This window comes from Pogoniulus pusillus, chromosome 1, assembly GCF_015220805.1.
Source record: "Pogoniulus pusillus isolate bPogPus1 chromosome 1, bPogPus1.pri, whole genome shotgun sequence".
Taxonomy (NCBI): Eukaryota; Metazoa; Chordata; class Aves; order Piciformes; family Lybiidae; genus Pogoniulus; species Pogoniulus pusillus.
The window spans coordinates 26,195,201-26,214,321 of record NC_087264.1 but is presented as its reverse complement, the minus strand read 5'-3'; the positions used below and the strand labels follow the sequence as shown (position 1 = coordinate 26,214,321).

General features: G+C 43.4%; 2 protein-coding genes across 4 annotated transcripts in view; one reads left to right on the top strand and one right to left on the bottom strand.

The window, feature by feature from the left end:
* The first annotated feature begins 1,486 nt into the window (after nucleotides 1–1,486).
* F2 (coagulation factor II, thrombin) lies at nucleotides 1,487–12,627 on the top strand. 3 transcript variants are annotated; one of them, XM_064145165.1, is made up of 15 exons: nucleotides 1,487–2,913; nucleotides 3,036–3,128; nucleotides 3,989–4,152; nucleotides 5,103–5,127; nucleotides 5,328–5,378; nucleotides 5,843–5,948; nucleotides 6,028–6,158; nucleotides 7,762–8,058; nucleotides 8,406–8,513; nucleotides 8,797–8,923; nucleotides 9,395–9,562; nucleotides 9,871–10,044; nucleotides 10,205–10,383; nucleotides 11,881–11,951; nucleotides 12,340–12,627. In XM_064145165.1, the coding sequence occupies exons 2-15, from the start codon at nucleotides 3,050–3,052 to the stop codon at nucleotides 12,481–12,483; spliced, it is 1,824 nt and encodes a 607-aa protein (XP_064001235.1). In that variant the 5' UTR covers nucleotides 1,487–2,913; nucleotides 3,036–3,049; the 3' UTR covers nucleotides 12,484–12,627. The 3 variants fall into 3 exon arrangements, with proteins under 3 accessions (XP_064001235.1, XP_064001225.1, XP_064001246.1); XM_064145155.1 differs by having other exon boundaries at nucleotides 1,487–3,128; XM_064145176.1 differs by lacking the exons at nucleotides 5,843–5,948; nucleotides 6,028–6,158 and having other exon boundaries at nucleotides 1,489–3,128.
* Nucleotides 12,628–13,244: 617 nt separating this feature from the next.
* Nucleotides 13,245–19,121, bottom strand: part of CKAP5 (cytoskeleton associated protein 5) — a 56,805-nt gene continuing 50,928 nt past the window's right edge. Inside the window, exons 43-44 of the mRNA XM_064145189.1 lie at nucleotides 17,518–17,672; nucleotides 13,245–16,352 (exon numbers count right to left, since the gene is read on the bottom strand). Coding sequence (XP_064001259.1) covers nucleotides 16,098–16,352; nucleotides 17,518–17,672 — 410 coding nt within the window. The 3' untranslated portion in view covers nucleotides 13,245–16,097. The remainder of the gene's footprint in view (nucleotides 16,353–17,517; nucleotides 17,673–19,121) is intronic.

Genomic DNA, 19,121 nt, shown 5'->3' with positions numbered 1-19,121 from the left:
GGCTAACTACAGGAATGGGAGAAGCAGATGGGAGCCTTAGAAGCACACTACAGAACAAGAAAAGGCTGTGATATGAAGACCTTGTATCTTTAATTATTGATGTTGTAAAATGTTGGGAAACTCCCCAGAATATAGTGAAAATCTTCAATTATAAAGCAAAACCAACAAAATATTTGAGAAGTGATCGCTGCAACCCTGAGAAATTTTGAGATAAAACATTTCAGCAGTCACAGCTAACCCAATGGCCCTGCTAGGTGGATTTGTCCTGTTTCACAGAGGGAGAGGAGAATGGCAACTGAAAAAGAGGCAGCCAGACATAGTGACAAAACAATTGGTTCCAAAAAAGAGTTTTTTTAAAACAAGTGCTTAAAGCAACAGAATGAATGCAGGAACCAGAACAGAGGTAACTTTAAAGGAAGGTTAAGTATTAGAGGATATTAACAGCTGCCTGATAAGCAAGCTTAAGTGTTGTACTCTAGTGTTGCTTTAAAGTTAATCTTATGTCTAATAATCTGTGATACCATGGAAGGTGCCAATGTCTTTCATTTAAAAGAAAGAGAAGAAGATGGTAAAAATCTATGCAGAAATACAGTAATGCTGACCTAAGCTGCAGTGTAAAGGCTGCCTGCTTACTGTAAAGAAGGGACAGAGATGCAGGAATGGAAAAATAAAAAGTGAGTGAGAATATTGAAAGCTCTTGTGAAGGAAAATACACTGATGGTCCACATGAGATGAGAACGTGCAGGCCAGTGCTGCACATGGCACTTCACTGCAGGATAAAACTTGGCCAAGCTAAACCTAAGTGGGCAGCCTGCAGGCTGCTTCTGCTTGGCACTTGATGATGCCACCACCACGTTCTTGTCTCTGTCTTAGAAGGAAGCAGCACATTCCTATGTGAACAGTCTTTTGACTGACAGCAGAAATGACAAAAAGAGTTGTTCAGTTCTGAGGAAATCCTATAAAAACACTGAAGGCCATGACAGTGTTGAACTTCAGCACAGACACTAACTGTGCAGTGCGGCATGGGCCAATGCCATACTAGTTGGAGCTTCCAGCATCTGAAGGGCTATAAGATCATCTAAGTGCTATCTCATTTTGCCTTCTAATGTTATCCCAAATAAATGGTATTTTAACCAATCCTTTAGAGTCTAGGTGCCTTTCCTATTGGGATCCATAATGAACACTTGCCACAGGTGCATCACAGCTTCATAGAACAGTAGTATCTGTCTCTCAATGCTACAACTGTGTGGTGGCAGTCTTCTGCAGTGGTATTTCTTCCCTCCATAGCCACATGGGCTTGCTCAGTTACACCTAACAAAAGCAAAAGCAGCCTCGAGGTCACCTGTCCCACCTAAAACGTGAGACCAAACCCAAACGATCGTACAGGGAGTAAAGAAACTGTCCTGGCTGCTCTCTTCCTTGTCAGCTGAGCAAGGTGCTCTGCTTGCCAGCTGGGCTTAGGCAAATGTGGGGCTGTTTGTGCCAACTCCTATAGTGAGGAGAGGAGGTGGCTGCTGTGTGGGATGGCAGCAGCTCCGATTTCACCACTCTTCTAAAACCTGTTTGCGCCCTGACGTCTTCTCATCTCTTGCCTGCACGTTCCGCCTAAATGCTGCTTCCTCCTGCCAAGTAACCTGGGGTGCTTCTGAGGTTGTGCCAAATCCTCTATGCAAACAACCCTCCACCCAGGTCATCTCCACTCGGGGCAATCCCAGCCATTCCTAAGGGTGTCTCTCCAAAATCCAGGGGTGAGTGTGAGAGAGAACAGGAGATACTCTTCAATGAGGGAGGGAGCCTCTGCAACTGCTCTTTGTACCAGTGGCCACAGAGTCATTCCTCAGCAACCTATTGCTAATATTTGCACTCCTATGGAAGCAAACATTACAGATATACCTGCTACACAAAGGCACAGCATCAAAACCTGTTCCCTGCTGGCAGAAAGCACTTTCATGCCAAGTGGCAGTTCCTGAGACTACCCTCATCTTGCCCTCCTTTCCACTGTTTTTTTTCATTCTGCCGGTTTTCTGCTTTCTGTAGGAATCATTAAAGCTTTCTCAGCTCTGCTAGCCCCGTTATTGACTTACTAGCTGATGTCATGCCACCCAGACTATTCCTGTCTCTCTGTTCCTGGAAGCCCTTGTTTTTCTGTTAGTCTTTATTTTCCTGGCTGGTTTTGAGCACACTAATTCCTTGCTCATCAGAGTTTCTGTTTTCTTTTGGATCTATTTCTTGCATTCCACTGGGGTAGGAATAAGAGAGGGAGCCCAAACTTCATGCTGCTTTGCCCAACTCCGCTGGGAATTGTAATGCAGGGGGGAGCATGCACTGCCAATGGCATTGGAAGGAATCAGCCATCTCAGGCACCCCTTCTTCTCCTTGGCACGGGTGAGGAAGAAGGAGGAGACTTAAACTGTGTGTTCTGGTGCTAAAATAGCTGAGGCTGAGCTTGCTGATAACTGCAGGGAGAACAGACAACTGGTCTCTAGGGAGAAAAAGCAGCAAGAAGGTTTGCAGTTAGAGAAAGACTAAGAACAGCTAAGGAGTTCTCACAACTTTGCTGTGTGAAGCAACTAGAGTACAGCCTCTGAGAAAAGTCAGCATCAGGGACCTGAGCCAGCATGGTGGGGAAGGAGTGATGGTGCCAAGAGATGGATGACAGCACAGTCACACTGAAGGAAAGGAGTGCACTGATCTGACTGGGATGGCTGTGAGCTGGCAGAGACCTCTCTGTGACAGCCCAAGTTCTTCCTTGCCCTAGGATAAGCTTGTCCTCCAGCCTGTTATGAAATAGGATGCTAATTTTAGTCACACAAAGATCCAGAGACATTTTGCTCAGCTTCCACCAATTCAGAAAGAAAATGAGGAAGCCCTAAAGGGAAGGAGAGATGCCAAGAGAGGAGGGCTAAGAGGAGCGTAAGTCTCGCTGTCCCTGACACATGATGACCTCTGGAGTCCTGTTTCTTCATTCCAGTTCAATATTAACCCAGTGGGGCTGTGACTCTGCTTATTCTGCTCCCTTTGCCTTTCCCCTGCAGCCAGGGTGTACAGCATGGCATGCAGCGGAACCATCATGCTGAGGGGCCTGATCCTGTCCAGCCTTCTGCACCTTGTGCTGAGCCATGACGGAGGTAAGACTCAGTGGCACAGGGAGAAAGACAGTAGCAAGAGGTGACAGGAGGGAGAAGGATGGGGTCACTTCTTTCCAGGGGGAGAGCTGATGGTAGATTTTTTTTTCCTAATGCAGAAGGACTTTCTAAAAGCTTGAAGTTGGGACTGAAAGGGCACCTGCTGACAACAGCTCAGTGGATTTTGTGGGTCACCTACAAGACAGTGGGAAAGGGGAATGAGGCTTAGTCCAGGACTATGTAGGCTTTTTTTTGGCTAAAGTTCTTGAACTGACCTGAGTGGCTGCCGTTCTCCATTAGCACCCCAGCTGCCCTTTGTCTAAGCTGTCATCTGCAGTATGTTGCCTTCAGGCTCACTGCTCCTTTTCTCTTACCAGAACCTCTAACTCATGTGCCCTTTCTTAATATGAGGTCAGGTCCAATCTGATCCACTGATGCATAGGGGAAGAACTGTCTGTAGCTCTTGAATCAGTCTTCAAACAGGAAGATGAAGCCAAGCCTATTGCAGTGGGCTGAGGCTGGCAAGAGAGAAATATGGTGGCTGACAGAGAGCAGGAGCATGCTTCAAGCAAACAAGCTTCTAGGTACCTGAAACGAGCAGAGCAGCCGTGCCATGGATAGCATGAGATTCCTGTCACTTCTGTTCTAGTGATGTGAGTCCCAGCAGATGATTCATAGAGAGCATGTGCTGAACATCAAATGTAAACCTGACCAGGCTTCTCTTCTGTGCACGGTGCACTGGGGGAAGCTGGCCCGTGCAGTCAGCACAGTGGTTGTGTGTGATTTTTGTAAACTACAAGGGGAGACAAAGAGATGCTCCTGCTGCGATCTCCCCTTTGACTGGCAGTGTTCTGACCCGGTAGTTTTCCTGGAAAAGGGGCAGGCATTGTCACTGCTCAAGCGCCCACGACGTGCCAACAAGGGATTTCTGGAAGAGATGCTCAAGGGAAACCTGGAGCGAGAGTGCCTGGAGGAGATCTGCAGCTACGAAGAGGCATTTGAAGCCCTTGAATCCACTGTGCAGACGGTACGTAGGGGCAGGCCCAGGAAACTTGCCCTCAGCCAGCCTCTGTCATGAGAGACCAGTAGGTTGCACACTCAGTCAGAGGCTGGGATTATAAAAGGCTCAGATCTGTGACAAAGATGAGGCTGATGTGTGCATACTCCAGGAAGAGCTCATGTTTTTCTTTAGGAGCTTCCCTCGCGGAGCCACTCCAGAGAATGCATCTCAGAGCTTGGGTTCTTTTTCATCCCTCTCTATTTTAAGCATGAAGTAAAAAGGAGAGAGTCTTCCCCTCAACTCTGAATTGCGTCTTCTACTAGTTCAGCTTTTGAACAGCCAGGTTCTGATACTCACAGAAGAGCTGGCTTAGCAACCAAGTGCCTCAAGCTCCTCTGACATGATACTTTTGCACAATTCATCCCTTTGTCTGGCTTCCAGATCCACTCACTGATAAAGCTGTTCTGCACCTTCTTGGGATTTGCTCCTAGCCCCAAGAGCATCTTGCACAACCAAGAATACAATAATAAACAGATAAACATTTAGGACTCTAAGCCAGCAAGATACAACCTCTGTAGAGTTCTAAAGTGATCACTCCCAAGCTGCACAGCAAGGATGGAGATCCGAAGAGCTAAACAATACCTACACATGATCTATATATGGCCTTAGAAGTTGTAGGTCTAGCTCCTTGGACTTGTGCACTGGAACCCAGGCTATGTTTCCTTTGCAGGTTGGTGGAAGTTGTAAGCATCTTTGTTGGTTTTTTTTTTTTAGGAGCAACAGTACTCTCTTAATTCTTTGGTCTGATGAGTGGGAATGTGGTTTTATATCAGATTTTTTTTCTTTGTTGGACTCTGTCATAAGTGGTAGCAACAGAGCTAGGCCAGTCTACTCCATTTGCTTGGATTGCAGCAGCTAAGCAAGGTCTGATGTTCTCTATCTCCACTCTTAACTATATAATTTTGTTTTCTTGACAGGAGGCATTTTGGTCAAAATACCGAGGTAAGTTGTTTCAAGTTCTGCAGGGGTTACACTATCCCTCAGGACGCACTGTTCTCATCCTGGAGAGATAGTCTCTTCTAAGAGCTCACTTCTGAGGACAAAGCACTGGTGTTTTGTCCCTAGATGATAAAGTGGATAAAACTGTAGTTCTTACTTGGATTACTTCTACATAACACACTTCTTTCTTCTCATTTTTCCAGTATGTCAGGGCCAGAGAAACTCCAGAGCAACTCTGGATGCTTGTCTAGAAGGTAAGAAATATTGATGTTGACCTCAGTCTCTCAGATACAATGAGTGCCAGGAACTTGTTTTGTGCTGAATGTTTAATGGGAAGAAAAGAACAAACAATCTGAAGTTGCTGAAGCCAAACGATCAGGAAGAAAAACAGCAGGGCAGAAGTTTGAAATTTCCTCCTTCCTCTTAACGTCTCCCTCTAACTGTTTCACAAACAGCTCAACTCTTCCAGTGAAAGAGATTTCCATGTGACACAGCCAGGTGTTCCCAAGCCCAGACTCTCAGAAGGGCTCTGACCTTTCCCTACAGCTAAAGCAAGGCACACAGCCTAAGGATGAGCTCCCTCTTGATGAGGGAGGCTTGCACAAGCTCACGCACACAGCAAAAGTTTGAGGGATGTGTGGGATGGTGCCTTTGACCTTAAAAAATGCTGCACCCATTTCCACTGGCCCCAGCTTACACTACATTTGGGTTCTGACAGGTGACTGCGCTCTTGGGCTGGGCCAAAACTACCAGGGGACAATTAGCTACACCAAATCAGGAACTGAATGCCAAGTTTGGACAAGCAAATACCCACATATACCTAAGTAAGTTCACCTCCTGCATACCCTTACAGGGCTCTCCAAGATGTTCTTCCTTCCTAGCCTATCCAGCTTTTTCTCACAGGTTTAATGCCAGCATTTATCCCAACCTCATCGAGAACTACTGCAGGAACCCCGACAACAACACGAAAGGCCCATGGTGCTACACACGAGACCCCACAGTGGAACGGGAGGAGTGTCCCATCCCAGTGTGTGGTATGCCTCAGCACTACATCCCAGCAAGCTCTTCACTGGCAGGGAAAACTGCTCTGAGACTGATACTGAACATGTCAGGGAAGGGGAGAGGGTTAGGAGGGAGGAATCTTATGTGAATAGAGGTAATGCTGAATACAGGAGCTGCATCTTAAAGGGTAAAGGAACAGAGGATAAATCACTGAGCTGCCCATACCCCTACACTGGCTAAATTCCTCTAATGTGCTGTTTTCTCTAGACTACACAGACCTAGATCTAAATTAAATCCAGTGTCAGCAGTACCTTGGAATCTACTACAGTTTTGCCATTCAGGAGCACCTCAAAATCCTGTCTCAGCTGTGAGACCAAGGAGTCAACATTTTTTTTTCTGGACTGAATTCCAACCTTTAGGACAAAACCATTACAACTTGTGCTTGACTGCCTATCTTAACATTCAGTCAAATAGGTGCAGTTTAAAACCCACCATCTCAAGAGAAGATGCCCTTCTCTCATCACTGCACTTGACAGAATGGAGAGCTATCCCCCTACACTTACACCTCCCCACTTCTCCACAATACAGAGCTGTCTCCCTTGGGGGTTGGCCTCTGTCTCAGAGGAACTGGTAGAAAGCAGAGAACCTTCTCACAGCAGAAATTTCTTATTCAAAAGCAGAGACTAGAGGCAATGATTTTTGAAAGTGAAAGTCAAGAGAGACTAGCAGCCATTTCAAAGCTCTAAAAATCACTATCATTGCCCTGGTTTGCAGTAAGGCAAAGTAGGAAGAGATACTGCTCTGCTTTGGGCTGATCAGGGATCGGCACTCTGTTTATTATTGTCTGACCTGCAGCAGCTTACAGTTATGTTTACTTGCACGTGAATGTGTTAGGACTTGAAAAGCCTTGGTTTGTGCACAGTTCCTTTGCAATCATGTTGACATAAGTCCATCTCACACAGAAGTGGCCTCACTCATCAAGTGAATGCCATTTGCTTAGTGGCTGTTGTACACTAGGGTGACTTGTCGAACAGGATCTTTCCTCACATGGGGATTCCCCCAGTGCACAAGCAGGAGCTAGCTTGAGGCCAAACAACTACCACAGAACAGAGTAGCTGGTGCTTACTGCTAAACACAGTGTTTAAAGCTTGCAGCTACAAAGAGACTTTCAAGAAAAAGGAGGGAAAATTTGGCAGATTTTTTTTGCTTTTATCATTAGAAACATTGACAAAAGTTAAACTTACTATTTCAGAGGCATATCACAGTAAAAGACTCCCTCAAATATGGTCTAGTCATGCATTTGAGAAAAAGGCATTAGAGGCTGTAACACAGCAGTATTATGATGCTTGAGGCACCTAACCATTCCGAGCTGGTTCTGAAAGATATCCTAGGAAGGAACACAATATCGTCCTTCACATCTTAGTGGCAAAGTGTGATAAATAATGACAGCCTTGCCTCACCTCCTCTTGAAAGTACCACCTTAGACACTGCAAAGACCACCACCACATGCACAGGAATGCAATGGGAGCTCCCATCCTGATGAAACACTAGGCTTTAGTAAAGAGACTCTCATGCTATTTGCTAATAAGACTTCTGATGGTAAAGCTGTGCCTTAAATCAGAGCTGTTTTTCCAGGTCAAGAAAGGACAACAGTTGAATTTACTCCACGGAGCACACCACCAGCCCCAGTGGAGCCCTGTGAGCAAGAGAAAGGCATGCTTTACACTGGGACCCTCTCAGTCACTGTGTCTGGAGCCAAGTGCCTGCCATGGAACTCTGAGAAAGCCAGAGAGGTGCTCCAAGGAAAGCACATCAACCCAGAGGTAAAGCTGCTGGAAAACTACTGTCGGAATCCAGACGGAGATGAGGAAGGTGCCTGGTGTGTCACAGATGAACCTCCCAACTTTGAATACTGTGACCTGCACTACTGCGGTGAGAAGCCTGCATTGGTTTGGGTAGGCACACTTGCAAGGCACTGCCAAACAACAGCAAGGCGTGTGACTCGGGCATAGTGTTTGGCCTGGGAGGCACAGAAGCACATACACCATGCATGCAGAAGTCCTCTTTGGCCAAATATCATGTGTACTAAGCTGCTCTACCTGTATACATCTCTCAGACATTTTGCTCTCCTTGAAAACTCCCAATGGAGAACAAGGAGCACTGAAAAGAACAGTTTAAAATGCCAGACACTCCATGGGTGGAAAGGAATACTTACACCACTGATAATTTAGGGATACTGCAGCTAGGCTTTTTACCATGCTTGTCTCTATCTCTCTCAGACAGCTTGCTAGAGGATGAAGAGATGGAGGGAATATCAGGACGTACTACCCAGACTCAAGAGTACAAAACCTTCTTTGATGCCAAAACCTTTGGTTCGGGTGAAGCAGGTGAGCAAAAAATTCTACATACAGCATCACAGCTGGCAGTACAGCTGCAGCTTCTTCCCATATGGCACTTCCTGTTCCTCAGAAACACCACCTTGCCAAAGGCTGTCAAAACCAAGGGGAGAGATTGAGATTCCTTGAAAGATGCCCAAAAGTCAATCTTTAATTATAGTGACAGAGCTAGCAAGCACTCCCCTCCTAGGCTCTGTAGCTTAGCATGCTGACTGCAGACAACATTTCTCTGTGAATCAGGCAGAGTAACAAAGCCAGGTGCCTATTTTTTCAGACTGTGGCATTCGTCCCTTATTTGAGAAGAAAAAGTTAGCGGACAGAACTGAGAAGGAGCTGCTAGAGTCCTACAGAGGAGGCAGAGTTGTCCATGGGGATGACGCAGAAGTGGGCAGTTCCCCCTGGTAAGCAATATCTTCGCATAGTCCTTCCTAGGTAATTGTGTCTCCCTTCTCTTCAGTTCAAGCAGGGGCAAATGCAAGGAGTCTCCCATCACATGCACATGATGGCCTCTAAGATTCTGCAAATGGTTGATAGAGCAGTACTAAAATAGCTGGAAATAAACCCTCCTCTTGAGCCAAGTACACAACCACTTTGGGGAACAAGAGTGTTGGTGTTTCAGCTTTGTTGCTTCCTCTTCCCAATTTTACTGGAGCAGAGAGGGTAAGAAACCTCTCCAGGTGAAGGAAACAGGGTAAATGAACTTCTACAGAAGATATACACAGCAAGGGAAGACTTGCTAGTGCGCCACCTAGGCCTTTGCCAGTGCAGAGCAACATCCTCGCTCACTGTCAATTCTGCCCTTTCTGTGTGACACCAGGACACCTGCAGCCAGCTACACCTTCAGGCCTGCTGTCTTCCTCCTTTTCTCTCAGGCAGGTGATGCTCTACAAGAAGAGTCCTCAAGAGCTGCTGTGTGGCGCCAGCCTAATCAGTGACAGCTGGATCTTGACTGCCGCTCATTGCCTTTATTATCCACCCTGGGACAAGAACTTAACTACTAATGACATCTTGGTGCGGATTGGCAAGCACGTAAGAGCAAAGTAAGAACCTGGATGGAGCAAGAGTGAACTCGTCCTCCTCTTGAAGTAATGAAATACAATGAGCTTAGGTTATTGCTCAGTAATCAAGGAATCATATAAAGCCAATGCTATATGCCTCTCAGTAGAGTAATTTGCTGGTCTTGCTTATCAAAAAGGTTAAGGTGAAAGGGAGGACAGAGCACGGCAAGTCTAAAGGGATGCTCCTGTTTAAAAAAAAAGTATTGTCTCAGAGGGTACAGAAAACCTGAGGTTATTGTTAACCTCAGAAGACTCTCGGTTGTAAGTTTTTCCCTTCATGGCTATTTCAGATATGAAAAGAATCAAGAGAAGATTGCTCTGTTGGATAAAATCATCCTCCACCCCAAGTACAACTGGAAAGAGAACATGGACCGAGACATTGCACTCATACACTTGAAGAGACCCATTGTCTTCAGTGACTACATCCATCCTGTCTGCCTGCCTACCAAAGAGGTTGTGCAGAGGTAAGGGAACTTCCCCACGGTCCTAAATCTACGAAAGACAGCCTTTTTTGGGCCTTTGAGAGACAGAAATATGCCTTTCTTCAGCTATTTCCAGCAAGAGCATCAGGCAGAAAAAAGATGTTTAAATATATTTGACTGATCACATCTCTTTCTTCTGCAGGCTGATGCTGGCAGGTTATAAAGGGCGGGTAACTGGCTGGGGAAACTTGAAAGAAACATGGGGCACTAGTCCAAGCAACCTCCCCACAGTTCTGCAACAGCTCAACGTGCCCATTGTGGAACAAAACATCTGCAAGGCATCCACCAAAATTAAAGTCACTGACAACATGTTCTGTGCAGGTAAGTAGCAAGAGACCCAAGATCAACTTGCCACAGAAGACAAAGCATCTGAGCTCCTGGTGGGGCTCACACAGCAAGGTTACTTGCTGATATATTTGCAAGTGCTCTCCATACAGAGTAACATTTTTAGGTCTCAGGAAACATGAAGACTGGAGAACTTAAAGCTACACACAGTGTTTCTAACACCAGGCTGTGTCAGGCTAACTACCCTTTTGGCACAGCTCTGCTAGACAGCAGCAACAGCCACATGAAAACACAGCACACACAAAATCAACTTTTCACCAGTATATAGAACAGTTCAAGGACTTCCTAAATTAAAGACTGCACACCAGCTATCCTACAGTAGCCAAACAACTCCTTCTTCTCTACTAGCTTGTCTCAATGTTTTGAAGTCTACTCATACCCACAACATCTGCAGCAGCAGGCTCCGCAGACTTTTCAGGCATGCATGAAAAATGTTATTCCACATTCTGTTACACTTTTGTCTAATACATTTGAGAAGGCACACATCTGTACTCCTAGCAAGAAACAGCCATCTCTTCTACATATCATATGCTGTTTTATGGAGCATTTACGGCTCTGCCATTCCCGTTCCAAGCTGAGAAGCATTTATTTAATCTTCCCCCATACAGAAATCATCCTGTACTTCTGGTAATCCTTGCTGTACCTTTTCTGGCACTACACCTGTTTTCAGAGAACAGAGAATTCAGGGTACAAAGAGATTACAGATTTGCGTACCAGTTTAATGTTTTCTGCTGCATTCTTCATTTGTGCAGACTTCATCAGTTCCTAAAAAGCAAATCTCCAATGACTTTGGACTGCTGGCATCTAAGAAGAAACCTGATTTCTTAAGATGGAAGTCAGTTTCCTGAGCATACTGACAATAGTCTTCTTACAGTTTCTTTTTCTAGACGGTTTCTTAAAATAGCCACATTGCAGACAGAGCAGAAAAGGGGAGACAGGTGATGGGAAAATGCAAAGATACTGCGCAGTTCATCAGGAATTGCAGTTAAATCTCTTTTCCCAACAAGACTGTAGGAAGATAGAAAGGAAAAAAAGCAGAGCCTGCAGAATGACAGGAAAGTGGAAAGTCAGCAACATGTCTCTGTGGTAAACAGAATGAAAGAACAGGTTACATGGAATATTATACACACAGAAGTTTAAAAGAAGAGAAAGGCTCAAATATTTCAATCTAGAGCTGTTGAACACAGTGGCAGCTGACACTAACAGCAGATCCAATGAAAGGAAACAGGAATGAGACCATGGAGGGCTAGAGATTATGTTGGATTCCAGGATGTTGCACAGAGGCAGAGTTAGCTGCTTTATCTATTAGATAAAAACCAAACAATTTTCTAAATCAAAGACCAATAGTTGGCAGAAGCAGTAAACAATCTCACAGGTCTCACAAAATTTATGCAGCAATGCTTCAAGGAAAATAGAGACAACATCAGCCACACACCCTTACAATCCAATGTCCAAATTCCTTCCTGCGTGCAGGTTACAGTCCTGAAGACTCAAAGAGAGGAGATGCCTGTGAAGGGGACAGTGGAGGACCTTTTGTAATGAAGGTACGTTCAACAAGTTCAAGCTCATACAATATATGACACAAGGTTTGCCGTACACTGAACCTTTCCAATTTTAAAGTGGCAGCAGAGATGGAGGCTGAGTAGCTGAAGCAAACTCATCTCAATCAAGCTAAACCACTGAGGTTAAGTCCTGTGTCACTCAGTTCAACTTCTGTACCAAGTACATACAGAAACAAGCTGCAGAATGTGTGAGTGAAGCTCAGTTCCACTTAGAGGTTTAAGAGTAGAGACAAAAATCACTCCAATGAGCTGTGTTATCTTAGTAGATGCCAGGCTGAATTCCAAAGCACTATCCATGACTGAACAGTCTGAGGGCATAGAACCAAGTCTCTTGCTCTTTATATGCCAATCCTGCTTTTCTTTGCTTTAGAACCCAGAAGACAGCCGCTGGTATCAAGTGGGAATAGTGTCATGGGGAGAAGGGTGCGACCGAGACGGCAAATACGGATTTTACACTCATGTATTCCGCCTGAAAAAGTGGATGCGCAAAGTCATCGAGAAACAGAGGCAGTAGGAGTTTACCTTGCTGGTTCTAATTTTGCTACAATGCTCCACTTCTTTGAAATGTAAGCATAGAAGAGTCTGCAGTAGAACACTGATGGCCTTACAACTCAACAACGAGAGTGTTTTTCCTAGAAAATAAAAGTTCTCAAATCCATCTTCTTCCTTTATGTTCACACTGAGTTTAGCTGCACCTGAATCTAAGCCATCAGAGTAGCCAGGAATACCAACAGAATGGCACCAAGCTGTGCTGCTTACCTGCTGTACTTCAGGTTCTTCCATCAGCTATAACCATCAATAGATTCTATACTTCAGATGATGGCTGTGAATCAGTCACTGTAAGCACGACTGTGCCTTCAGGCACCGACCATTTCCTCCCTTACGGTCAAGTAATTTTCTGCTGTAAAACCGGGCCAGGAACGTATAGGAGACCATCACCCTGCAGTACTCATGGCATTACACAAAACACTGATGTAAAAACTAAAGCAGCTAGAATCTGTGTTGATAAGATAGGCATTGGTCTTGGCTACAACAGCAGGCAACAAATAAAGTACCACTGTTGACAAGGTTAGCATCTCAAGGAACCACAGATGCCAGATGTACACAGCTCATCCTAGACAGGAATATGAGCTTGAACACATTAAGTGGCACTTCCATCACTGTATGGCAGTAGCTTTCTACACGGCAGGTGGCGCTAGGCCCTCAAAGTATATTTGCCACCTGCACAGAGATTCAGAAGGAAGCAATTCACGTGCAGCGTCAAAGGCCAAAAAGTGCAAGCATCCTACAGTGTATTTATTTGGTTGTTTTACAAAACATGTTCAGAGATCACTCCCAAAAGCAGCTTCAGTTCTTTCATTAATTCCTATTTAGCAGCAATTAGCAGCCCACTGAGAACCCAGCAGTATACACATGTTCTTTAGCTAGTTTGTTCAGCCCAATTTTCTCTTGAAGTAATCATGAAATTTGCAAGCTGTCCCTGCTCCTTATGACCCTATAGTCCCAAACCCTTCATTCATTATGCCATCAGTAACAGTGAAATTCTGTTGTGCTTCATAGAGCACATGTAAGGAACACTGTGTACAGGAGAAAGCAACAGCAGAGCGAACCATCTGAAATTAGTTGGGTATCAAAAAAGTTATTGTTCAATTACTGTCTAATCGCCTCTCTGATGACAGCTCATTTGGGAACCAGTTTAAACACAGTCCAATTTGATTGCCCAAAGAAAGCATAAAAATGCCTCCCAAAAGAGTCTGAAGAAACCTCAAGAACTCAAGTTCCACAAGTGCTTAAAGTCATTGAAAATCATAGGCATCAGACACTGAACACACTTAGCCCTTCTAATGTATACATTTTTAGCCTTGTTCTTTCTCTAGTAACTTGTGAGAAATTGTGCATCTAAGAGGGGAAGAAGAACCATACATTTTTATGGAGCAAATCACTGTTAATACTGACTTGTTACAAACAATACAGAGGAATATTTTTTAAAATTCAGTTTAATGTTATTTAAATATTGTCTGGGCTAAAGATTAGGCTTTATTGATTTATGTGCACAAGTTTTAGTTCAGAACTCCCAGGATATTGAGTCCAACCAAACACTACAGAGACACAGGGCAAAAACTCACTCATAGTAAGCAACTTTATCTTCTGCTACTCAATTATTCCTGTATTTCACTTCCAATTCAGCTTCAAATTTAAAATGTTTGTATGCAGGTTTGCAGGCATTGCTGTTTTAACATCCTGAGCTAATTAACAGCGATTGAAGACATCTGCTGGACATGGTATGGTAACGGAATATATTAATTTAAATGTCAGAAAGTTTCAAAAAGCAGCTAGTAATTGAGAGGTAGTGGCAGTAACCCTAGTGCCAGCCAACAGGAGCTATTCACAAACAGCCCCAGTTTAAGAGTGCAAAACCTCAGCACTTACCAATAAGGGCCAAACCTCCACTTGTCACACAGCTCTGTTCCACAAGAAAGTGCATGGCCACTTCAGCTTAGGAGAGGAGACTGCAACTACTAAATTAAGGTGGTGGAGCAATGAATGGCCTAGTGTCAATTAACACAGGATGGAGAACGCTCACAAGTCACCTGCTATCACAGTGTTTACAAACTCACCATAAGCACCAGGCAGTATTATGTCAACTGCAACCCCACCTGAGGGGTCCTCTAAAAGGAAGATTCAGCCATCTGCAGAAGCTCTGGTATAGATCTGTTGTAAGCACATTTTTACTGTAATCAGGCAAGATAGTTTCAGTAACAGCCCTAATGCAGAGACTGCTGGTCTACAGAGCAAACAACAAATGCAGCAGTTAAGTGGATCAGATTAAAATCTATGGCAAATGTGCTATTTTAAGCCTGCCTGTCCAACTCTTCAACAGCTCTCTTCTACCTATGGAACAGGTGTGCAATTTGTGTTTCACAACCAGCCCTCACATGGAAGTGCAGTAGAAAGGTGAAAACATCTCCTCCCTAGAGATTAAAGGGCTAGAAAGGCTACGCCATGTATGTCTTAATCTTTATACTCATAGCTTCTGAAAAAGGCTAATCAGAAGATATTCTTACAATGAAAGCAGTGGCCACAGCTTTTGCAGACTAGCACTACCAAGTGTCTTAGTTGTACAAAATAGTAGAGTTTGCTGACATCAGATGCTTCAGAGCAAAAAGAATGTGGCGGTGATGTCTACCCTCATGAGGAAAACTGCTTAGCCAAACGAGTTCAGGATAAATGAGTCCACCGACTGTACATCACTGCTAATCTATTCCATATCAACAGCAGCAGGCTCCTCAAAGAAAGCATTTGTACACAGAAGGGAATTATGCTTAACCTGGGTAAAGGCATCACAATGACTAGATACTTTAAAATGAACATTTCAGCAAACTAAATATTCTCAACTTACTCTCAAGTTACAGAAACTTATTCCAAACCAAAAGAAGCAACTATAGGAAAAATGCGCTACTGCTCATCGAAGTAAGAGTGCAAAGTCCCAGGACTGCATCCACAGATAACATATATTCACTCATCTTCCTCATAAAATATCCAAACCCCAATGTTCATGTCAAGGATAGCTCAGTTCGGGTTCTAGATGCCCAGTCACTAACGTTCAGGAAAGGGGAGTGACTTCTCTAACCAGCAGTCACTGCTGTTCCTACAGAGGCTGGTATAGTTAATGCAAACTTTATTTACAAAAGACACTTAAATTAGTTACTTCATGCCATGTGTCCATACAGAATCAACAGTTCAAGGATTACATGGAGAAGAATTCACAAAATTAAAAGTGAAACCACTAAAGAGTCAGAACTAGGAAAAGATCTTAGAGACAATTTTACAAATTAAAAAAAACCAAGTTATGAGAAACTAGTTTAAGCAAGAAGATGGTTGTTTACAGGTCTGTACACTAAAACTAATACACAGACAGGCTTCTATTGTCAAAGAGATGCTCACTGAGAAGCAGAGTATGTACAAATACTTGTGCCACAATGACTCAACCCCCCAAAATCCACTGTATTATACATAAACCAGTTTGTGTACATTAGGCCTAAATGAGGCCATTTAGCTATGAAGACTTCTAGTTTAGTAAACTAAAGCTGAAGACAGCCCAAGCAAGAGTGAAGCTCTCTCGCATCTCTATTTGCGACTGCTTTTTATTCTCTCCAATCTTTTTTTCAAGTCATCAATGTTAGCTGCTGCAGAAGAGGGTGAAGCCAGGGGAGTTCCAATGCCAGAAGGATGAGTCTGATTGGAGTCCAGGTCCAGATGTTGGTACTGCTCCCGTGACTCACGGAGCTGGGAAAGCTTACTGTGAAGCATATCTGTAGAGGATGCGACTGTAGGGAGTGCTGGTTTAGAGAGCAGAGACGTCAGAGGTGGTCTGTCTTCCTGCTATGGGGCAGGAAAGCGAAGTGTTAAGTCAGATAGTGGCAAAAGCCATGTAAGAAGTTGAAACCATGATTAATGGCTTCTCATCTTCACAGGAAACAGTAAAAACAGAGGAAAGGGAAGGAGCAATACAACACAGGTGGCCTGGAGCAATAAAGTCAATGTCAAAGTCAGAACCATGCAAAGCTAACCACAATATTGAATTCCTACCATGCAAATAGTTAATTTTTATCTTAACGTCAGTAAGAACACAAAGATCAAAAATTCACAGGAGACCACTGCTTTACTGAGATGGCCTTATGCAGTCTTGAGCAGTCTGAATTCTAACACAGGTTAGAGAAGTCCATGCCTGTGCACAACACCAACAGCAAATGAGTCTTCTGGAGGAATGAGAAGTGGAAACTTGGGCCAACTGGTAAGATCCAGCCTGTCAAAGACTCAAAATGTCCATTTACTATTCCTATACTAACTGATACTTCCATTTGCATTAATTACTCTGTTCCTATTCTCTAGGAAATACTTCCCCTCCTCAGAGATGTGACCCTATATTCAAGTTTGTGTTAGAGGTTCAAATGGTAACAGGTCTGGATGACTATTCCTGGAGTGAACATCACTTTCCATTTGGCTGAATGCAAACTCAGTAATGTGCTCTAGATTCCTAATGCACTGACCACTGAACTGACAGAATTTGTGCCACACAGTTTCCAACACCAGATTCATTTAGCATTTCTGTGTATCCATACAACCAAATTGAATTTTTCTTCATGCAAAGTCTTCATTCAGCTCTCATAGTTGTTTCAGAGCAGAAAGATCTAAAATTTCCACATCTTTCAACTCAAAAAAAAGTCAGTATTCGTTAATCTTTAGATAGTTATTTGAACCTTTATGAGTCTCAACTACATAGCAAGAGATAACAAACTACAGGGAAAACAGCCTAAATGTGCACAGGCTGGAAACAGAATGGACTGAAACATAAGCCCGCTTGGCCAGATAATGAGTTTCAAGACATTTGTAGTAGGCATGGTGACATGCAGTGGATAGCTAGGACACACAATACAACGAAAGATCACCCATTCTGATTGGAAATTGCAGAAGTAGTAATTAGAATTCTCAGAGTACTAAGGAATTGTCTCCCCATGGGATTTATGAGAGCTGTCAAGTGCAATACCTTTGCGTTATCAAGGCCACAACGCTGCCTGAGGATTTTTAATCTCTCCAAGTAAACCGAAGGCCCCACTTCTTCCCCATTTGTGTTTCCTATGGATGAAGATACAGTATGGGTAGAAGCAGGAACACATGTTCCTTCCATCTGAGAAGAAATTCCTGGAGGATGAGGGGAAGGGATAAAAGGGAGAAATATAAAAATTAAACATAAGCCTCATGGTCAGTTCCTTGAAATAAGGTGCAATGGATGAATAATTGACCAACCTATAATCCACCAAGATCTTGGCACCTGCTAGTATAAGCATGTCAGCCCTCTTGTCTCCTTGCAAGAGTGACAGCTGAGAACCAAGAGCAGAAACTGAGACATTTAAGGAGTGACAGCAGGGCAGCTCCAACTGTCAGCCTCAGCACTACTTCCACAGAAGACAGTGAGGGGAGAGCAAGATACTGATGTGGATTAAGCAGTAACCATGATGTCCAAAGAGAGAACACAACAACTGGCAGGCTTGGAAATTTGAAGTCTTCTTTCTAAGACTAATTTGAGGACTTTTTCTAGGTTCAGGGCTTCTGGATAAACATCACTGCAATTCTAACCCCTCTTTTACCTCTTGTTCAGATAACTTAAAGCTGCTGCTTCTTACAATTCCATCTGAAACAACGAATTCTGGAAGGCATGTAGTAATTTTATAGCCTCCCTAACAAAAGACTGGGAAAGGATGTTTCAGTATAAAAAAAATAGTAATTCCATTCTGAAATGAATGGTAAGTTCCAAGACCTAGTGTGGACAGGGAATTGGTTTTGCTAGTTTATTGAAATGGTCTTTAAAATTATTAAAAAATGAAGTTAAGCATTTATATTTTAGTCTAAAAGCACAGTTGCAAGATGGAGCAATATCCACGATTATGTAAGACTACTTTAGGTAGGGAGGGGAAAAATAAGGATGAAACTGGGGGATGTAAATTCTTCTTTGAAATAACTGTTGAACTAAAGATTTTGTAATGCATGGACTTTTAAGATGAAAGGTAGAAGTTGTGTTCTAGCTAGTCAGAAATACTCAGGAGTTTCTCAAAGAAACTTATATCATCTTCCTAACAATACAGAGACAGGAAAAGGAACAGTAACAGGAGACAAAGGCTTAAAGTCTTGCAAGACAATTTGAAAAGTGAAAGAAAAAAAACAACCAAAAAGAAACAATAAAAAAGAGGTATTTTTATTACTGTGCCTTGTTTTTTTACAGTCAGCTAATAACTTATCACATTCTCTCCTCAACATTGCATTAAATACTCATTTGTGTGTATCAGCAATGAAAAGGCCACTAATAACCTAAGTGCTTTATGGTGATTTATCCTATTAAAAAGACACTATATCAGAACGAAGTCATCACAAAGACTGATGTAGAAACAGTTTGTCATTCAAAATAAACTTTCATTGAATTTCTTCCTGTAGCATTTTAACAACCTAAGGTAAAAGGAGAATCTGACAGGTGCTGTTTATAAATCAGCTGTATACTTTGCAGAAACAACTCTTGAGAGCAGAGGCATGAAGCACAGACCGATATTCAACTCACAACATAAGATACAAATTAGAAGCACTTGTCTAACAAACCTT